Raw genomic sequence first — 21758 nt, 5'->3', positions numbered from 1 at the left:
TTTTTTTTCTCCTGAGAATTAACCAGTAACTATTTTTAAAATTATTAATATGATTCCTATCATTTATTTTAGCCAGCCAAAACGCTTATTATTTTGCAAAAAAAAAAAAAAAAAAAAACTTATTGGAACAGTTTTAACGTAAAAAATGCATTAGCTCATTTCAAGTATCAGCTTGTGAAATATATATACACAAAAGCATACATACATATAGAAAGGACTAAACATTATTGATATCCATTTAAATTTGAATTTAAAGCCCTTTCTATGTATTTTTTTTCATTTTGTTAAATAAAGTTAAACCGTAAGAGACATAAAGATTAAATCCTCATAAAACTAAAAATTATAATTCATTTTATTAAATTTGTATTTTAGATTAAATTTGTATTATGCACATCAGAATTATAATTTTTATAAATGTCTTCCGTGTGAGAAATTATAAACATATTCCTTTTAATAAATATATTTTTAAAGCAAATTTCTCACACTTTATATTTATTATTTTCAACACTCGTCTGAAACGTGGTAAGGGTCATCAGTATTTTTCTCACGGAAGTTTCATTTCGTTATCAGAGACAAGCAGTATAATTCTCACTCTCATAGTGAGTTAATTACAATTTGGCGTACATTGTAAAATCGTCAAATCTTACGTGCAAAGATAAAGTTTGTAATGTGGTAGCCTTTCTTAAGGCCTGAGCGGAAAGGGGGGAATTTATTGAGCGCAAATGCCACATAACCGTAGAAATATAGAAGAAAGGAAGAGAAAACCATTGACAAGGTATGTAGGAGAAATGCGAATTCATGTGACACACAAGTCTTCAAAATTGGTCCAATAGTTCTGGCTGCGAAACTTTATCACAGGTTTCGCGCATAGAAAATGCACACTAAAATGGTTCTTTTCAAATTTATCTCTGTAGATGGTGAGTATAAGAAGGCAGGCAAATATTGTTGACATATCTGGAGTTCAAGAGCTTTTTTACAAAATAAATTTGGTGAAATCGGATCACTGATTGGTGCTGGATGACTGGGCCTTAGGTTTCCCTTGTTGTTTTACTATGGTATTAAATATATGGATGAAATGATTCTATTCAACCTGCTTTATACATTATTGCAATGTACATGCTTATTTGGAATGAACAGATGATAATATTTATAATTAGTTTGTAGCCACTTTTAGCATTATATTCGTAATAAATTTTAAAAAAGCTATCGATTTCGCAAAATTTGAAATCAACATTGTAGATTGCTCAGTCATGATATTATGCATAGGTGATTTTACATAATTTATCTTAACTAAAGCGCTTTTAAAATAGTTGTAGTATCTATTTGTACATACATATTTGCCTTGATTTTTAAATGAAATATAAGATAAATACTGTAATATACCTCATTTTTTTTATTTTTCTTTAACAAATGTATTATTTTTTAATTATTTTTAAAATGATGATAATTAATTGTTCGTACTAGTATATAAGAATATGATGACAATACAATTGAATATAATGCATCTGTTCTTCGTCATAAAGTTGAAGTAAACAACGGATAATTAATTATTTTTATTTTTACACAACATATTTTACAAAAATTTAGGTATCACCACTTTGATGACATATAGATTTCGCTTTCACATTTCTAATTCCCGCTTTACACATATAGTACGTGCAAAAGTTTAAACATAGCAATAGTTTCAAAATAAAACTTTAAATATTCCCTTTATTTATAAATCTCGTTTATGTTTGTATAAAACTGAAATTTCATAATGCATTCAATATAATTAAATTTTAAGGTTAATTTTTTACTATTCATCTTAAGAATAGAGAATAGAAATTGCAATGTTAAAAACTTAAGAGAATAACTAATTTTATGTAAATCATCTAAATCACTCTGGCAGTTAGTTACTCACTCATACCATGGTAGATAATAAGAAAATAGCTGTTCTTATGAAATTAATTTAAAATGCCTAAGTTAAAAAAATATATATACGTGAGAAAATAGCAAAAATCTGATATTTCAGGAAGAAACACGTTCGTTTTTGAAATTGTCTCTACCTTAAAAAGGCCGAAGCGTTAAACAATTAAAACTTCGTTCTTGGTGAAGATTTCAAACGGCAATATCGTCCTAGCAAATCAAGGAAGATTAGTTCCTACGATGGCAGACGTATAAAAAACTGGCTTCAATTGCAACCTATTTTCTTCATAAAGTTAAAAATACAACTGAAAAATTAATATCGAAAAAAAAAAATTTCGTAGAAAAAATCCGATGAGTCGACAATCGTTTTTAAAAGCATACTTGATTAAAATAAACAAACTCGTATCTATCATTTGGTTATATGTAATTGTCGAATGTGACTTTTGGCGTTGAAAAAAAAATAACATTTAGTAAATCTTGATGGTTTGGCGTGCATTTGAAAAGTATCATGGAATATACTTGGAAAACAATATGATAGTGAACTGCTTATGCCAGCGAGTTCGCAAATTGTACAGACTAAGTCTATGGCAAAGGATATCGACGTGCTCTGATTGGTTTAAGCCTTGGCATCTTTTTTGGCAATGTTTTGCACTCGTAATAATGTAGTTTTCGCTTATTTGGCTCAAACCTTGTACCTTTCATTAGTTTTATGAAAGATACGAGTGAATATCAACACGATCTAATTTTTATTAATATAATTGTTTTCTCTAAATATTAGTAGTAATACTACTAATACTAATTATTATTATTAATAATAAATATTACTAATAATATTAGTAATAGAAGTAACTACTGTTGTTTATGCACAGAAGTATAAAAACTATACGAAAGTAATTACTCAACATGTGATGCAGCAATTAAATAATTCTTATTTTTCTATGATTTTCGTGCCTTTATTAGATAATTTATGCAGTCGTTGAAACTTGTTGCTGAACGTTTGTTACTTTTCCATCAACTACATATGGGGAGATGATTACTTAATGCCCAAAACGTATAAATATAGAAGCTTTAACGAAATATGTGATTTCATAGCTAATTTTTTTAGTTATACCAAATTAATATTAAGAAAAAACACACACAAAATATTTTTAATAAATTGTAATTTTTATATTTCCTGAATTTAGGTTTCAGGATTTGATCTTTTCTGCTGTATATGTGTTCCATATTAATATTACATGTAAACCGTAAAATGAAGGAGAGGGGAAATTCACAGATTTTATTTATTTTTATAAAAAAATATTTCGGTATGGCATCTTTTTGGCAAAACATCGTCAAAAAGATGCCAAGGCTTAAACCAATCAGAGCACGTCGGTATCCTTTGCCATAGACTTAGTCTGTACAATTTGCGAACTCGCCTTATGCCATGGGTGTGATTTGTTTAAATAATTAATGATTTTTATCTTTCTTTATTGGTTGGTAAAAAGGGAAATTTCAAAGAGGCTTTCTCAGTTATCTATTTGTTTTTTTTGGAAACATTTTAGGTGAAGAAAGATTGGACTATCCAACATGACAATGATCCCTAAATCAGATTCACTATGGTATAAGTCCTACATGGTATTAGTTTTGCACTGGCAATCCCCATGTTCTGATATACTCCTTATTAAACATATGGGATATTCCTGGACTTGCATGTGATTAAAGCAGTGATTCTCAATTGGTGAAACTGAAACGGACATTGAGGATGCTTGGTTTGGTTTAAAGCCAGAAACAATACAGAACTAAACGTTATTGATGGACAATCGCGCATTTTAAATAATTCACTCCAAGAGAACAATGGTTAAGTATAAACTGTTTATTTTTAGTCGACCAAAAATCAATCGTTTGGCACGCTCAAACTTTTGGATTTTTTTTTCATTTTTGCTGAATTTAATAATTTAAAACGAAGTGTATTACATAATTATTTCAAATACAATTTATAAATATTAAAACGTATGAATATTCATTTAACATGGAGTAAATGTTTAATTACAGATTAAACTTTATTTTGAAATTATTATTGTGCTTAATTTTTTGACTTGCACAGAAACACCTCAATGCATCTACTGGGACAGGCGATTATTTATAATGAAATATTGCAGATAAGTGACTGCCGCAAGGGAGTGGGCTTATTTATAAATAAAAACATAATCCAAACGATGATCATCTCTAGGGGAAGTTGTTATTTATATCATGAAAGATGACAGCCGCAAAGGATGAAGGATGGAAAAAAGGCATTGCAGAAAAATGACCATCATAAGACCTGGAAGTTACTTATACATGAGCGGTAATCCGGATAATGGTCACTGCCAGGGGCTTTATAATATTAAAGCAAATCGATACTTTTACCCCATTGGTAATCAGTAGACTTTGGCGATAAATTGATGGCATATGGGTAATACACAAATACCAGAAAATGAATATATGTTTTGGAACCGATTGATGCCACAATTTGATGCGAAATGACAGTTGTAATCACAAAATCAAAGTTATGCCACATATGAAATTTCATTTATCCAAGTCGTTGCCTTCTGAGTGATCGCATTTATGTAACACGATAATTCAAAAAAGCTTTGAACTAGACGGATGGAGAGCATACAGATTTATACTATATATATAGTTATACTAGCAGCCCCGGCCACGTGTTGCTGTGGCTAAGGTTTTTGTTATATTACATAGTAGTACACTATTCAAGAGAAACGGTAGGAGAACACCAGTCATGGGGACCACCATGCTTTTTTACACAGATGCCATTTGTAAAAAAACATGGGGACCTCCATGATTGATTTTCTACTACCGTTGATATTGAGCAAAAATCAATACAAAAAAAAATTTAAATTTCTTTATTTTTTGTATTTAAGTTTGTAACAAATGAGTACATTACAAAGTTGTTAGTAAAAAACAAGTAACACTTAAACTTATAAATGAGGTAGGTAGGGCAGATAGTTTTAAATGTTTGACAATAATGTTTATTATTTTGAATTATAAATACTTTTAATTTCAATTTAATTTAGCACTAATCGGTGCACAATATTTTTGGTTAACCTGTCTTTAGCTAACACAAATAGATTTGACGGTTTTCCTACACGTGAACATGCAACATATAGTTGCCCATGAGAAAAACATGGATTTTCCAAATCTAAACCACAAATGGACATTGTTTGGCCTTGAGACTTACTTATAGACATGGCAAAAGCTAAACGAATTGGAAACTGTAACCTTTTGAAGGGTATCGTAGATTCTGATGGTATCATCGGAACACGTGGCAACAGGACCACTTCTCCTTTAAACTTTCCAGTTAAAATGGTAGCTTCAAGTATATTTCCGGTGATCTTTTTGATGACCAGACGCGTACCGTTGCGTAATCGAGGTGGATTCAAATTGCGCAGGAGAATAATAGGTGAACCAATCTTTAATCGAAGGTTATGTGGTGGCATTCCAGGTATATCTAGTGAATTTAAAAATTCATTTGGAAAATTTACAATATCATTTTCATCAACAACAGTATCGATTGATTTAAAAGACATCAGATCGCCTGGTAACAACTGTTGTATTTGGAAGTAAATTTCGTCAACATCAACATTTTTGGCTGCCAAAATAGCTAGATCACTGAGCCAGTTATGATTCAAGTAATTACTCTGTATATCCGGAAAAATACTCTGAAACAATTCATTTTTTCCCTGAAGAACAGTGCAGAAATTGTCTGTCAGTTTAATGCATTGCGTATTTGGTTGCAGTTCTATTTTACCGTTCCCAATATCTAGTAATTGTTCAGAAAATATTTGTGCTGATGGATCATTTTGCAATTGTACGCGCATGTTTATGGCCAATCGAAGTGTTTCAACACTTCGCCATAAGAATGATTGTTTTAAACATGCATTAACCTCATCCGCGAAAGTAGAGCGAGGTATAACCGGTAAGGTGTGACGGAAATCACCAGACAAAAGTAAGATAGCACCACCGAAAAGTTTATCATTGCCGTTTAAACAATTATTGAAAAAGTGTGAGAAGCTTTGTACCACTTTTTCATATATATATATTAATTAATTTTTGATCCTGAAGCCTTAAGTACCTCATAACCATCAAAATGCATATATCATACAGTGTGATTTGATGTATAGCAAATATATAATAATATAACTATGTGATAATACTTACATGTATATATTTTAATTAAAGATTGTTGAACAATGAAGCACTAACAATTAAAAAGCAAGAAGAATTCCACTGTATTACTTTTACTATGTAGTGGTAACATCATAAGCCAGTTAACAACTTCCGGAGAAGAGTGTACACTTTTGTCTAGTGGCTTTGTTACTCAGTTATGAATTCAATTTATACTTCAGTCTAAATAACACGTGGTCGGCTATGCTAATACCAAAAATTGAAAAAGTAAGAACAATTGAATTTCATTGTATTGCGTTTGCTACGAAATAAATTTAACTTATACTTTAGCCTCAACAACACGTGGTGGTTATGCCATTAAATTGTAGCTTATGTGAAACGTTGGTACTTTTAACACAGCGCCATCTGTTAGAATACTTACTCAATCCAGTCAACAGATACCGCCATCTGTTAGAATCGCTTGGAGCTAACATATAATTGTGACTGTCAAATTTGTTCCTTCTTAATACCTTCCTTCTTAGTATAAACCCTTTATGATGTATAATAAATCCTCTAACTTCAGTGATACAGATTCTGGCTTCCTCAGCTTAAAGGAAAAATTACAAAAAAAAAAAAAAAGTTCTATATTCCACACATGAAGTTGCCATGAGATTTATTCCGTCATTGATACATTTGTCTGTTGCAATAATTCAAAATTCATTTACAAAATGAAATCAGTTTCAGAAACATTAAATAATGATAAGCATAGTAGCTGAAGTGAATGATAGCTGAGTTGATGATAGCTGACATAACTTGATACGTACATGCAGTTTATTAGTAAAGAAATGAAAGACTAAAACGATTATTGTAACCATTTTTTATTATCATATCTTCAATAATTTATATAAAAAAAGATTAAATTTCATTTAGCATACAAATGAGTTAATATTTTTTTATTATCCGATTAGAGGAACTTATTATTGGCTCGTTCACTTACCTTTTTTTACGATATCCTTAACAAAAGAAATAAAATCATTTAATTGAAAATTCAATGAAGTTAACAAATGTTATTGCCGTACAACAATTTTCTTAGTAAACAGTCAGATAAAGAATCGGAATTCATTCATAACGAAAAGTAATAATTATCCGTGTGCACCTCCAAGTATTTTTCCAAACTTCTTTATAATTAAAAAAAGCAGAATTTTAGTATGTTATATTAATCAGTGATCCGTTAAAACGTTTGTAATTAATCATTTTCAAATAAAATATCTTATTTATGCGAATTGCCATCGTGCACAGTAATACAAAATTCAAACATAAGATCGTGATACTTTATCCGTTGCAACGTATCAAATTTATTGTATGCATTAAAAAATAATTGTGGAAAATGATATCTTATTCCTGAGAAACGTTTTCGGATAGGATCATAAATAATTCGAACATTCGGATTCGAAATGTAACGCAAATGCGTGAGTTTTTCTACGCCAGTTGGGGTAACGCTATGCAGATTAGAAATTTTTAATTTCCTTTATTCTGTTTTATTTTAATTCAAAAGTACTTCAGAATGAATCTGAAAGATCGATTCATTAACAATGTTTAATTTTAAATGCACCAAACATTAAGAAAATAAATAGAATCGTTTCAAATAATCAGCCGAAAAATCTTAAGCCTAGCCTCATGACTGTTGGGAAAAAAAACTGAAGCCGTACTCATTTGGCGGTGGGGAAAATGAAAGGATTTTTTGGCGGGAAAGTTAGTTTTTAATTAATATTTAAAATTCTAATTAAAAATCCAAAAAAAGGGCTATTCTATCTTTTAAGTTAGATCAAACTGCACACGGTGTGCAAATTTGATTAAAATCGGTTAAGTAGTTTAGGAGTCCATCGCGGACAAACAACGTGACACGTAATTTATATATATTAAGATAATATACTGTTATATAGTTAGTATACAGATTTAAGACAAAATTTGCAGATTTCTATTCAATTTTGTTGGAAATCCAATCAGAGAAAGTCTGTCAGTGTGTCGGTTCGAGTTCAAATGAACTTTATATCTGTTAAATTTAAAGCTACAAAGATGAAATTTGGTAATCAGATTTAAAATCCAAATTGTAGATTCTTATCAAATTTTGGATCAAATAGGGCGAAGGGTTGACCGTCTGTCACTCGGTACTTTCGCATGCACGTAACGCAATAACTCTTCAACACATTGATTTTAATTTATGAAATTTGGTAGTTCATCTTGTGACCACAATTATAGTTGCGAGTGAAATGCTTGTTTCAGTCAGTCTAGAAAAAGCTTCTAAAATGCATATTCTAAGACAGGTTCAATAAAAGGGCTAAATTCATTTCAAAGTTATATTTACTAACTACTGTTTGCCAATACCATCTTAGACATTTGCAGCCTTACTCAAAGTTTGCAATTTTAAGAAAAGGTAGAGGGGTGGGTTATTACCTTTTTATGATAGTAATCGAGGACATTTGAAGGAGGTCACTCCCGTTTGTTACGTTTTGCAGTTGTAGTGTTCATCTAAACTATTTCAATGAACATTCACAGACTGATTTCTGTGAATGTTCATTGAAAATTTAATAGAAATCTACAAATTTGGTTCTAATTTCTACAAATTTGGTCCTAATTCCATATATCAAATTTTTATAGTCCAGCTCAAAATTTTTTTGAGTTATTATGATCACAGACAGATAGAGAGACATAATGCCAAAAATGTGTTTTTCGGACTTAGGAAAGTCTGCAATGTGGAGATTCTCCAAATTTCGAATTTTTGAGAAGATTTACAATACTTTGTTTATCTCATATAAAAGAAGGTTAAAAAAAAATTTAATTATACTTTTAATGCAAAAATTATCCTTGCGCATATAGATGAAATCGTAAGCAGTTTTCCATGGTAGAATATTTCATAGATTTCGAATTAAAGTTGTAAATATATTTTTTTGCACTTCTGAATTTTAAACACCAGTTTTTTTTTTATCAATTCCTACTATTAGTTCACATTCTCCCTATATATATTTATATATCTTGTTCGAATTTTCAATCGTTAATAAAATACTTTTTATTCATCCGCTCAAGTTCAAATACATTTTTTAAAACTTGTAGTGGATGACACTTGATGTTAATACAATTTTTTGAAATATTAATTCATTAATTATTAAATTTAATTAATCTTTAATACTTTAAATAGTTTTAGCAGTTTGCAATGAAAATCGAAATCAACAGGCTGTAGTTCAATCAGTAAAATGCAAGGTTTTCAGTATTTTTCACGTGAAGGTGAAGAATGCGAGTTCAATTCTTGCGAAAGTAGGAATTGACTTAATTTTTTTTTATATTACTTGGTTTCTATAAAGTCAGTACTGTCATAAATTCCGAACTTTGTCTTGCTACATTTGCTTTTCATATAAGAAAATTATTTTTTGTTATGACCTTGAGGTGCCAAATCATAATAACTCTAGAAAACTAAAACCTATCTGGTTAACTGTAGGTGATATCAGAAGGCATAAAGAATTCGACTCGAGAATTTCCAGGGGGTGGATGGCGGCACTGTATTGGTGTAGATCAGGGGTGTGATGACATCACGCCGGAGTTCGTTGACTAGACGGAGATTTTTTTTCGGCGGGAATCAGCGTGGTGTTGTGCTATGTGATGCTGTGTTGTGTTAGGTGGTGTTGAAAGTAAAAGGCATTGATGCCTTGTGATGGTGTTCTATCTTGTGGATTAAGAGCATGGTCGTGGGAATGGATTTACAAATATTGAAATGTATGAATTTCCTATTGTTTATATGTTTATGAATGTTTTTTATATTATGCGTTTTATACTGTGTGTATTGTCCGACTGCGATGTTATAAATAAACAAATTTAAAAGACAAATTTAGCCTATTCTCTCGGCTATATTTTCATGACATCACAGTATGCAGAAGTTTCTCGAATCAATATAAAATACATGCAACCTCTCCTCCCTATTCGAAAACCAAGTATTTACATATCCTTTGAATAATCACTACGCAAAAATTAATTTATAATAGACAATACTACATCACATTTATTCTCCACTTTTTTTTCATTAATGCATAATTTACTATACTTTTTACTGATTCTCTCACTTTAATAAGGACATTAGTACTTATAATATACATTTTTATTCATACAAATCATTTAATTCATTTGATAAATAACAGCAATTATTTGTTATGCGCATCCTTATCCGATTAAAACTCTTCTGATATGGTTGGCGATCCTCGCTTGCCTGATAGTATATTAAGTCAGAGCGGCTGATTACCTTCACACCCATGATGCGAAGCTTGTACTGTGTGTGGCCAGTGATGGTCATTTGGACTTAACTTTAGTTCCTATCACGCTGAGGGTCGTTCAATTCAATCTCAGATGTTTTGACCTGGTGGAAATAATTTCGACGTGGTTATGTATTTGCAACATCTTAGTTACGCCAGTATTTACAATGCCGTTTCATGGATAAGCTGCATTTCTTCTTTTTAAATGTCTCATCTTAATTTTGCATCACGTATTTAACTTAATATTATCTGTGTATTCAAGTAAAATTTCTTATCGACGAGTTTGCTCAATTTAAAATAATTGTTTCAATCACATTATTTCCTCATTTATATCTTAACTGCACCAAGTACTGAATAATACAAGTAATGAAATGCATTTTACTATTCGATGTCTCCCATAAAATGGCCTAACCTCGGTTGAAAATAAGTTCAAAGTTGAGTATGCACCATGTTCCTTTCAATTAAAAGACTAATCTTTTGTTTTCTGAATATGTGAGCAAAATATGTCTTATATTGTTCAGGGACTCTATCTGTAACCCAACGTTTATTTTGTTCAGTACTTCCAAACGCAAAATAGTAACCTTTCCTTTTTTAAATGTCTTTTGCTAAGACAATTACTTTCCGCTTATGCAGCTTCGGATTATGTGAGTTTTTTCTTTTTCATCTCATGTCTACTTAGGCTGTATACCTACTATAGGGATTATAGGCACAGAAATGTTATACTATGTATAAATATGCGAAAAAAAGTATTTTTTTCGCCTAAATTTTTTATGCCTACCCTGTGACTCTTTAATACTTTCACGTCCGGTGACAGCAGCTTTAAACCGGTCATTATTTGCCGGTAACATCACAATATTTCATTATTTGCCAGTGTGAATTGGGGGGGCAATATAATTAAACTAGAATGTATTTTTATTTTTAATAATGTAGATAAATATTTATTTTTCAAATATTCTTTCATGAAAAAAAAGCCTAGTTAGTTATGTTCTAATAAATTTTGTGCTTCAGCGTAAATACCACTGTCAAGGCAGTCGTTATTTGCCGATGACACTATAAAAAAACTCAGTTTCACCCTAACTTGGCAGTATTGTAAAAGGCAGAAAATGTGACGCTCCGCGTTGGGAAAGATTCCCCATCAATTCCGACTTTAAAATAGTTAAAATGCGCAGAAATTTATCAAATAATATCATAAATTACAGAAATCCTTTTTTTATCAGTATGTATTTAAAAACATTTTTCAAGTTAGAAGTGCTTATCTGTTAAGTATTTTGTAAATAAAGCGAAAGAATAAAACTAAAATTGACATAATGAATTCCACTTTGGCTAGAAACGGTCTTCAAGGTCAAATATTTGGCGCGCTCTTATTTTACGTCTGCGCCAACTCAGCTTCATTCAGTTCGCAACCATTATCATCTTTCGTACTTTTTTATCCTCGCTTTTTTACCAGCTGATATTTTTGATACTGCTAATTACATTAGTAATTATTAGTTTTGATTATTGAATATTTATTCGATTCGTCATTTCTGAAAAAGTGTTATAGACTACGCTGTGCACACCTTCAAGACGATTGAAATCAACAAAAAGTGCAGCATGCAGAAACATATTAAATGTTTATTCTTGACTCCGAGAAAACCCTCAAGATTCTATCAATCAAATCATCAATAAAGTTTCGCATCTTACAGGTGTTTCGCACAGTAAGTTTGCACTTACAGTTTTCCGTTTGAAAAAAAAATAAAGGCATCCAGTCCTTTAAGTACCCCTGGAAAGAAACGACCAGCCTCAGTAGGTAAACATTCAGGTCTTGTAAAATATGATGATTTTACATTATCCTGTATTTGACGAAATATCCATACATTTTTTTTCGTAGAAATGAGATCCCAACATTAGATAAAGTTTTAAAAGATGTGAACGATGATACAGATATCTTTTCGAAAAACGTTAGCCGAACTATGCTTTACAGAATATTGAAAGATTTAGGGTTTTCTTTTGAAAAACGATGAAAGAAATGAAATAACTTTAATGATTTATTAAAATAATGTATCAATAATATTGAAAAAAAATAAGGAAAAAAATTAATTAAAGTAAATAAATATTTGCTATTTGGCGAAAAATTTGCGAGATAAAGTTTCCCGGCGTCTAGTAACTTTGTACTTTAAAGTAACCCAGTTGTCCCAACAACGACTGCAATTCGGCATGCCTAGAATATAAACTACTGCCAAGTTAGGGTGAAACAGAGTATAGCCTAGTACCATAGCTAAACGTTTCCTTATTTTCCAGTAGGAATAGGGGGACATTATAATTAAACTAGAAGGTAATTTTTTTTCTTTTGAATAACTTCGATAAATAATATTTATTTATATATATTATTTCATGAAAAGAAGCTAAGTTTATGTTGTAAGTCATGTTATGCAAGCTTTCTGCTGTAATGAATTTTGTGTTGTATATTCGTACACTTTTAAAAAATAATTTAGAAAAATGTTCTGAAGAGACAGAATGAAACTGGATATTTAGGTGTGGCGTCTGAGATATTGAATGAGCAACGCATCAAGAGTTGTAAAGAATGATTTTATTTTGCAAAAGAGGGAAAAGAAATAAACAAACAGGAAGCAGCCATCAATGTCCGGCCGACAGATACAGTAGAAAGGGTGAAAAATGGTACTATATAAACATCACACACACGCACTCACTCACTTGATCACGTACAAATGGCGGGGTTTCTTCATTTTTTTTATCTTTTTTATCGTGATTTTTTTAACTTTTTTTTTTTACATTGTATGCTGAAAACGCACAATTATAAAAACACAAACACATGAAGACACAGAGAAAATTGGGGCTGGGCCCAGATCCGGCCCAGCCTGACTAGTGGCCGGTGCTTCCTGCTGATCACAGGCCGTCGTCAGATAAATTTTTTTAAGCATTTATACAGTCGATGCCTTCACATATCACTTCCAGCATCGCTTCTTTCGATGCTGCAAACGATTGAACTTTTTTTCATTTTTTTAAAAAATGTATTTTGAATATAGAAAATGAATTTACTTATGTAGTTACAATAATTATTATAATCGGTTATTTGGAATAGAATTGAAAAACAAATAAAAAAAATCCTTATGATTTACAATGAATTTCATCATTTTATTCCATTTATTATGAAATTTGGAACAATGCATTATTAATAAACTTGGAAAATGAACCATTCTTTAAAAAAAAATTGCACAGCAAATGAAATAAGTTGGTTTAAGTAAATAAATCCTTGAAGATATACAAATAAATGAAAATTTTATATGCTTTGATTATGAATTTCTATAATTAAAATTTTGAATATTTCGCTTAGATAAAAGTGACGTAGAGGTAAGTGGAAAGGGAGATATAGACACCTTGGGCCAGTGTTGGGGAACGGATAGCATGAAAACAAATTTTTAAAATGCTTATGCTTCTTTTTAAAGCCAATTCTGATAAATGGGCGAAAAAAGAAAGCAAAAAGCTTCTGGTGGCAATTTCACTTGATAAGCCACTTATGACTACTTGAGGCGAAAAAAAATCATATTATACTCTGGTCGCCACTTATTTTCGCTACACCACTGCATGGAAAAATATCTTTTGCATAATTTTGAAATAATATGAGAAATTATTTTTTCCGTTTAATATCTTTAATTACTAAATTATAACACTGATATCGAAAGGATTTGATCTGAATTAAGCACTGATTCAGATCAAATGCAACTTTCAGATTATAAAATATTTTTAGGAATTTATGATATATTGTTTTACTTGAGAGTTCCATGAAAATGAAATGATAAGGATTTGTTCATAAATGTATTTCAATCTTACGATTAGGAAAATAAATAAAAGTACTGATATAAATTCCAATTATTTTAGTTGTGTAATTTTAATGATGCTGTGCAATATGATCAGAATTAATTTCAAGGTCATTTTTTGCAAGAGACGAAGCGATTCATAATAAAAATTGATAAAAGTAAAAAAAAAAGAAAACCATTAGAAAAGTTAATGCAATATACTCATGAATATACACCAACAAATTTTTGCAAATAATTATAAAAAATAACACCTAGATTAAAATTTCTCTAATTTAAATTCAATAAATTACTGTATTTTTAATAAGCAATATTTTTAGACGCAAACAAATATTTTCTTAGTTTGTAAAATATGGAAGTTCTAAATTCCCATGGTGGATATTTCACAGATATTTAAATAAGGCAATCGCATTAGAAAATACAATTTCATATAAAATCAGCATATTATTTAAATAAAAAGCAAACTTATTTGTAAAAGTATAAATGTATATATAAATATGAGAGCGAGAAATAGTAAGACGTATCCATGTTAAGTAAACGTTTGCAAAAAAAGAAGAAAAAAAAACTTTATAATTTACAAGAGCATTTTTCTTTTATTAGCTGTACAGAAAAAAAAATGTACTCCATATTATTTTATTAGAAAATATCCCCCCCCCCTCTAAAAGAACGTATATGAACGAAATGACTGAAATTTATTACATGGTTATCTATGTTAATCTATTTTTAAAAAAAGTTACAAAAATTATTCATCACAGATGACTAAAACTAAAATCCAAAAGTACAAAACAGTCTCCAAAAGTCACAGATAAAGAATTAAAATTCTAAATAGAGCATCAAAATCAAATTCTTACATAAACACCTCTTATATAATGTATAAATTTAACTATACCTACGTTTCATGTGAAACTTTGAAAATAGGTGGGCAATTAAGTGTTCAAGACGGTATTTCCTTTTTATTGCTGTTATGAATTTTAAATGAATATGAGGCTATAACTGAATGTTATTAATAATAATGGTAGAAGTCAAAAGCGTAATTTACTATCAAAATAAGTTTATGCATTTAAGCGAATTCAAAGGGACCATTTTCTACTAAAATGTACTTTACAGCCGTAGCCAGGATTTTGTTTTTAGGGACAGGAAATGAGAATTAAGTCTTGGACCGAAATCAAGTTATATTAAGTATCTAGATTAGTATCTAGAATACATTTTTATAATATTTATAAACAGTTCGTCAAATTATAAAATTTCATTGCGTCTAAATAACAGATCAATTTATATGCAATAATTAATAATAAAAATATTATTGGTAGAGATTTATAATAATGTCTTTAAAAATAAAATTATTAAAACAAGCCATACAAAATTTAAACTACAACTATACAATTCTTCTGGGGGTTTTAAAATTTGAACATTTTGCGAAATGTCAACATGAAATTGTCAATTACCATCGGAACGTCTGAAAAAAAATCTTAAATGATGGTAAAGATTTAAAATTCACAAAGCTTCGCATCAGTAAAACGGTGCCTTAATTTTTCTTTACTATAATTTTGAAACTTTTTTAATAATATTTCATGGCAGTTTGTTAAGAAATATTTTGAGGAAAAACCTTTAGATGAATTAATGAAAATAATTCTGATTAAATGAAACTTTGCAGTCAAAGAAATACAAATTTCTTAGTATTGAGTATTTCCAATGTTTAATATCCCCTGAACCCGGCTATGACTCTAATTTACTCCAACCATTATATTATATTAGATATTTCATTATATTAAAGATTCCTCATATATATATTAGATATTTCGTTATATTATATTAAAGACTCCTCATATATATATTATTATATTAGATATTTCTTTATACTTTCATTTATAGGATCCTTTAAAAAATTCTTTGGCCTATATCTAAACAAATCTGCCTCTCTAATTCATGTGTAGTTCTTAGAAAACGTAAAGCTACATTTCTTCATGAAGAATACTGAAAAAATCAGCTGATTTAAAAGATATTAACGCATGAATAATTAAAAGCGTGGTTAACGCATGAAAAGTTTTGAGACATTTGCTCGGCAGCAATTTGCTCGACAAGTTTTACATTGGGGCAAATGGCAACAACTGAAATGTAATATATAAACAAACGCATTATTTCCAACGATTCGCAAACGAGTGAGAAAAATTAGCCCATGCAGAAAATATTAAAATCAACAACTTATAGAAAGCAGAAAAATTTGTTTTTGAAAGTGTTACTGATAATAAGTTATTAAAATTTCATGTAGACATCCGAATAACGTCATCAATTGCTTCTACGACACTAGTATGGCATCGGCAGTGTGATATGATGGACACTGACAGTAGTTAGTTGGTGCACACATGTTTTTATGGAGTCAGATAAACAATTAGTGACCATTTTGTTCACTGTTTACCATAAAAGATTTGGTAGCAATTCAGTGTAGAAGAAGTGAAGTTCAGTTTGACAGCGTACAAATATCATCACAATAGATTTCTGATGTCGATATGCCAGAGCAATTAGCGATGAAAATTGGATGTCTGCACCTTGCTTATGGTCAGATGAAAAAGCAACATCTGGTTTGAAACAATTAAAGATCAAATACTTGATTGATATAAGTGACATCGTATGGATATTTAAAAGAATCTTTTCATGATTTCATCTTTCAGTTTGATAGTTTATTTTAACAAATATACATGCGCATGCCCAGATCTTGACTCCGAACCTAAAATATGTCACATACCAATAACCCTTCTTTGCATGACGATGGAAATTTCCATCATAACATTTAGTGAACAAAAAATTTTACTCAAAACAGGTGTACTTTAAATTGGTTGTTGTTGGCAACTTTTTTCATGACTATTACGTAATAAGGAACGTAGCTGTAAAAAAATGTCATAATCATTATAGCGGGTTTGAAGTCATTTCGCTGTTTGTTGTGGTGGGAAGAAACGTGCGATTTCTTTAATATTTTTTATAGCTAATCTAAGATTATTTTTTATTTTTATTTTTGGTAATAAAAACGATAATGACTGGAGAGATTTAAAGATTTTGTATTGAGCTTAACATGTAAATTTGCATGATGATGGATATTTTCATCATACTGTTTTTGTAATTATTTTATTTTATATATTTATACTAGTATTTTTTAAACATTTCCTTTGAGCATGATTTATATCACAAGAAAAATCATGCAAAGAAGGGTTAACTCTGATCTTTTCATTCGGTTAGATATATTTAGAAAACTTCTTTGATATCATCTGAATTAAAATAAAAGCAAGTGAAATAAGAATATGTTTAGATACAAACTCAAGGGTATCATAAATAACTTAAGAGAATCGTATTTGTCCTGCAAAAGATGCTGAGCAAATGACTGTCGAGCAAACGTACTTCTAAAGCATGAAATCATGTACACATTTTTACGACAACAGATTAAAAATTGTATAACTTCTCTTTAGCAAACAAATTACTCTACAATGATTTCCTTTCATACTAAAAATGCTGTAAATGGTATACAAAAAGATTCAGTGATATATATGTCCTATAATATTTTACAAAAGACACTGGAATGAAAATCCTGTTATAAAATTGAAATTCGAGTAAGAAACTTATTAAAAAAGTTACATAAAAAAAAATTCATGACATAAAGCACTTATCACAACTTCTTATTGATTTCAATCCATTGTGAGCCTTAATTTCGAAATTTTCTTACTTCTTTTTAATTTTATGTAATCCACGTTTATTTTTTCCAAAAACAATTTAAAATGTGGATATAAATGTATCAGCAAATGTTCGGTTGAATTTTCTTTTTATATTTTTCATTGAATGAAAAATTTTGATTATGATTGAATTAGTTTTAATAATTTAATTCCGATAGCTGAATGCAATTTTAATCAGTCTAATTTGTTGACAAAGTTTTTAAATAATATTCCAATGATATTAAGTATTATAAACGTGTTGAAAATGAGAAATTATTATACTATTTAAGCAAAGAGTGATTCATATTCAAAATGATGTTTGTTAACTCTTAATTATTGTTAACTATTTATTATTTACTGATTTTTTCATCTATCGTTTTATTATAATATTGATTAGCAAATTATTTCTTTTATTTGAATAGGATAAAATAAAGCAACAATAACAATTTTTTTAAATTCAGGTCATTTCACCAATGATATGAAGGGCAACAATTAAATTTTTTCTTCTTCAAAAGTAGTACAATTATTATATTTATTTATAGTACAATTCAAATTTGGTTGAATTATAAAATGTTTTGACTCATTATTATTGGAAATCTGATGTCTCGTAATATTGGAAGTTCTAATAAGAAAATCATGCAATCCCAGGTGCACAATTCAGTTTAATAATATGACTAAAATATCTAATTAGATCTGTAACAACAACAAAAAAAAATTAAGCCAAGATTGATACTGTGCAATTTTTAACTATATGTGATTCAAAACACAGTTTATAAGTCCATGGGAGCGAAATATATCAATTTTAATTGTGTATCAAAATTTCCTTCATATCTTTGGTTTAATGTAAACCTGTTTTTCACGCATGTATAATTAAATAATTTATTAAACTTCTCAAAATAACAAACAAAGCTTTAATATGATGAATACTTAGATATAATATGCAATTTTGTCTCATAAAAAACTCAAACTTTCAGCAACACACAAACGCTTTCGAGCAACCAATCATTCCATTTAAATGCTTACGAATACACTAATCTTAATTCGTGACTCCACGTAATTTCTGACACAAGACAGACATTTATAACCGGGTTTTCGTCGTGCTCTTTAGCCAAGAGGCACGTGAAATCAAAACACAAATAGCTCTACAGACTTTGCTCTAACCAGACTTCTCTAAATCAGTTAGCTAAATTATTCCTCTTTTCAAGAAACAAAAGAGTTTTTAAATCTTTCGTGTCACATGTTTCCCGTCACAGTTTCAACAAAATGTCACTGTACAATAACAAACTCCACGGGAAAAAAAATTGCATGTCTTGGGTGAGAACCCTTGAGGTTCCCCAGCATTTTCTCTCAATTGTTGCATAAGATGAAAAAATACTTCATCAACGTTTTTTTCTCTCCAGCAAATAAATTAGCCCGGCAGTGGGTCCTTAGTTCTCTCTCAGTTGCCTCTTCAGAACTGGAATCATATTACTTTTAACAGTGGCAGTGACAGAGCTATTTTAAAATAGTTTATATACTATTTTAACATCTTTCTTGTCTTGGAGCAGTTTCTATGTACTTAAAGCACATCCACTATCACGACCATCCGTCTTTTGGCGATAAAACGCCCATTTTGGGAAAAAAGAATCATCTTCGTTCCAGGCAGCTTTCATACCTTAACGATGGTTGCAGAACTCACAAGTGGACATCGGGCTGATATCGATTCAGTTGCATTTAGATGAACTCTTCGTCTATTGGTCATCCACGCCGCACTTGTCTTTTAACTGAAATTTCTCTTACAATGAAAAGTCGAAAATAAATCTTTGAATTATGAAACACAAATAATGCATAGAATGACATTTCGAGGGATGATTTCGTTAAGTAAATTATTCTGATTATGTATAAATACTGACAAACAGCATCTTGAACACACACTGGAGTCATCTCAGTATGAACACTTTTTGCATTGAATGAGTTTTCCATCGTTTAGATTCATTTCGTTTTTTTTCCGTATAATAACACAGAAGCCAGCGATTTATTGTCATCCCCATAGAACCGAGAAAACCCGAGAAATATTCATCATCTCACCGCTGATTCTTCTTCAATAAAATTTTAGCACCGACAACGGCTAAGTCCATCCTTTGTTATTGTTTAGAATTTTACTTTGATCGGAAATAGAATTTTATTGCTCGATATTTCAATGGCCACTTTTTGTTTGGACTGACTCCTATTTGTGAAAAAAAAATCCTCTTTTGTCGTCTCCCGTAAGCAATGATATCACAATTGGCTACTTCGTTAGTAGAACAAAATGGCGAAATCCTATTGCTGCATTCATCTGGAAGGATAGAGTTGGAACCCAATAGCCTCCGGAAGAACTTTCCACCAGAATGTATAGAAAAGAAGGAGCAGCACCCTTACGTTTCGTTTTTAAGGCTAGTGTTTAGAAACAGAGGCACGTAGAACATCTTGCTCTGGACGACGAGGCTGGCGGTGGCCTGGACCTCAGGAATGCAGGCGAGGAGGTCCGAGAATCGGGTCGTCTGCTGCGGGAAACGGTGCTCCACAAACACCTGAAGGGCCTTCATGTATCGGTCATGAATGGCTTCTAGTTCCTTCTGGTCTTTGATCTCCTCTGGAAAAGAAATCGTCGTTACCATCATTCATCAGGACATAGTGGATCATTCAATGAGCACATTCTTATAAAAGCTAGAGAATAAAGTAGATAAAGAAAGAACACAAGGTTTGAATTCATTTCTGAATTAACATCACAATTAAACTTTTGGAAGTCATCGGTTTGTATGAAACCATAGGTAATGATTCCAGATTGATATGCAATTTTCTTTGAGGATCTTATTATGCATGAAACATATAAGAGCATCTACTGTGCAAACATTACAGCCTCAATCAATAATAAATTTTGCATCTACTCTGCAAACATACTGAACTGAATACAATTTTGTTTTTAAAAGAAGAAGGGAAGATCATTTTGTTACGAATCTGTGATGTTTCTTACCAGCATGGTTAGTTCCATCGAAGGAAAGACCGTTTTACAATCAGCTCTATTGGATGTTGATCGGATGTCGAATTAATGACACCTGGGCTTGGCGAAAAACTCGCCGACCTTTTGGCGACAAAATGGATGATACCAAAATCGTCAAGAGTTTTGGTGATAGGACCGAAAGGGGTCGAGTTATGCTTGATTGTTTGAGAACCTTCTCTGCCCTCTTCCGGACGCTGTAAAAGGCAGGCAATCCAAGCCGAAGATAGTCGTGTGAGAGAAGCTCAAGTAATTAGTGGATTAAGAATTGGTATCGTGCGCCGTGTTTTGGAGACAAGTATTGAAGCAGCATCGAGTTGTGTTTGGAGTAGCCAGTGGTATAGTAGTGAGGCGGCAGTTGGGTACAGCTAAAGCGAGGAGATAGTGGAGAATAGGAGGAGTTTTGAGAGACCGAAGAGAATAGCTGTGCAGATTCCCTTCTTCTTCTGTCTGGTGACTTTGTGCACTGTGGTTATTGTTTAATACCGAATACTGCTTGTAGGCGGGCTGCCATTTGTGCTCACGTGGATTGCTTGTGTACGTCTCGACTGTGTTTTATCGTCTGTGTAATCGTGTCTTAGCGTTAATAAATATTGATATCTGTTATTGAGGCCTGTTGCTCATTGCGTTACGCCATACATCATCTGTAACGAATCTGTTCGGGTTTTAGCTGAATTTCCGTAACAATATTTTGATCGATAAGAGTATAACTCAATGATACTTCAGTACGTAATATGGTATTTACGATTGATCAAAAGAGCACTTTTATTGTATTGCGGATGATATTTTGTGGATCTACCCGTATCTTATGCAGAGTTATACCCTCTTGACACAGTGCTAAGTGAAAAAGAATGTATATGTTATAAAATTTTATTCATTAAAAACCAAC

The 21758-nt window shown here is 30.8% G+C and overlaps 1 protein-coding gene across 5 annotated transcripts in view; it reads right to left on the bottom strand.

The window, feature by feature from the left end:
- Positions 1–12889: 12889 nt before the first annotated feature.
- Positions 12890–21758, bottom strand: part of LOC129981312 (hormone receptor 4-like) — a 270236-nt gene continuing 261367 nt past the window's right edge. For all 5 annotated transcript variants that reach the window (XM_056092099.1, XM_056092100.1, XM_056092101.1 and 2 more), the window contains exon 9: positions 12890–20464. In XM_056092099.1, coding sequence (XP_055948074.1) covers positions 20247–20464 — 218 coding nt within the window. In that variant the 3' untranslated portion in view covers positions 12890–20246. The remainder of the gene's footprint in view (positions 20465–21758) is intronic.

Source organism: Argiope bruennichi, chromosome 8, assembly GCF_947563725.1.
Source record: "Argiope bruennichi chromosome 8, qqArgBrue1.1, whole genome shotgun sequence".
NCBI lineage: Eukaryota > Metazoa > Arthropoda > Arachnida > Araneae > Araneidae > Argiope > Argiope bruennichi.
The sequence above is the reverse complement of the archived record's forward strand: the minus strand, read 5'-3'. Positions and strand labels throughout refer to the sequence as shown.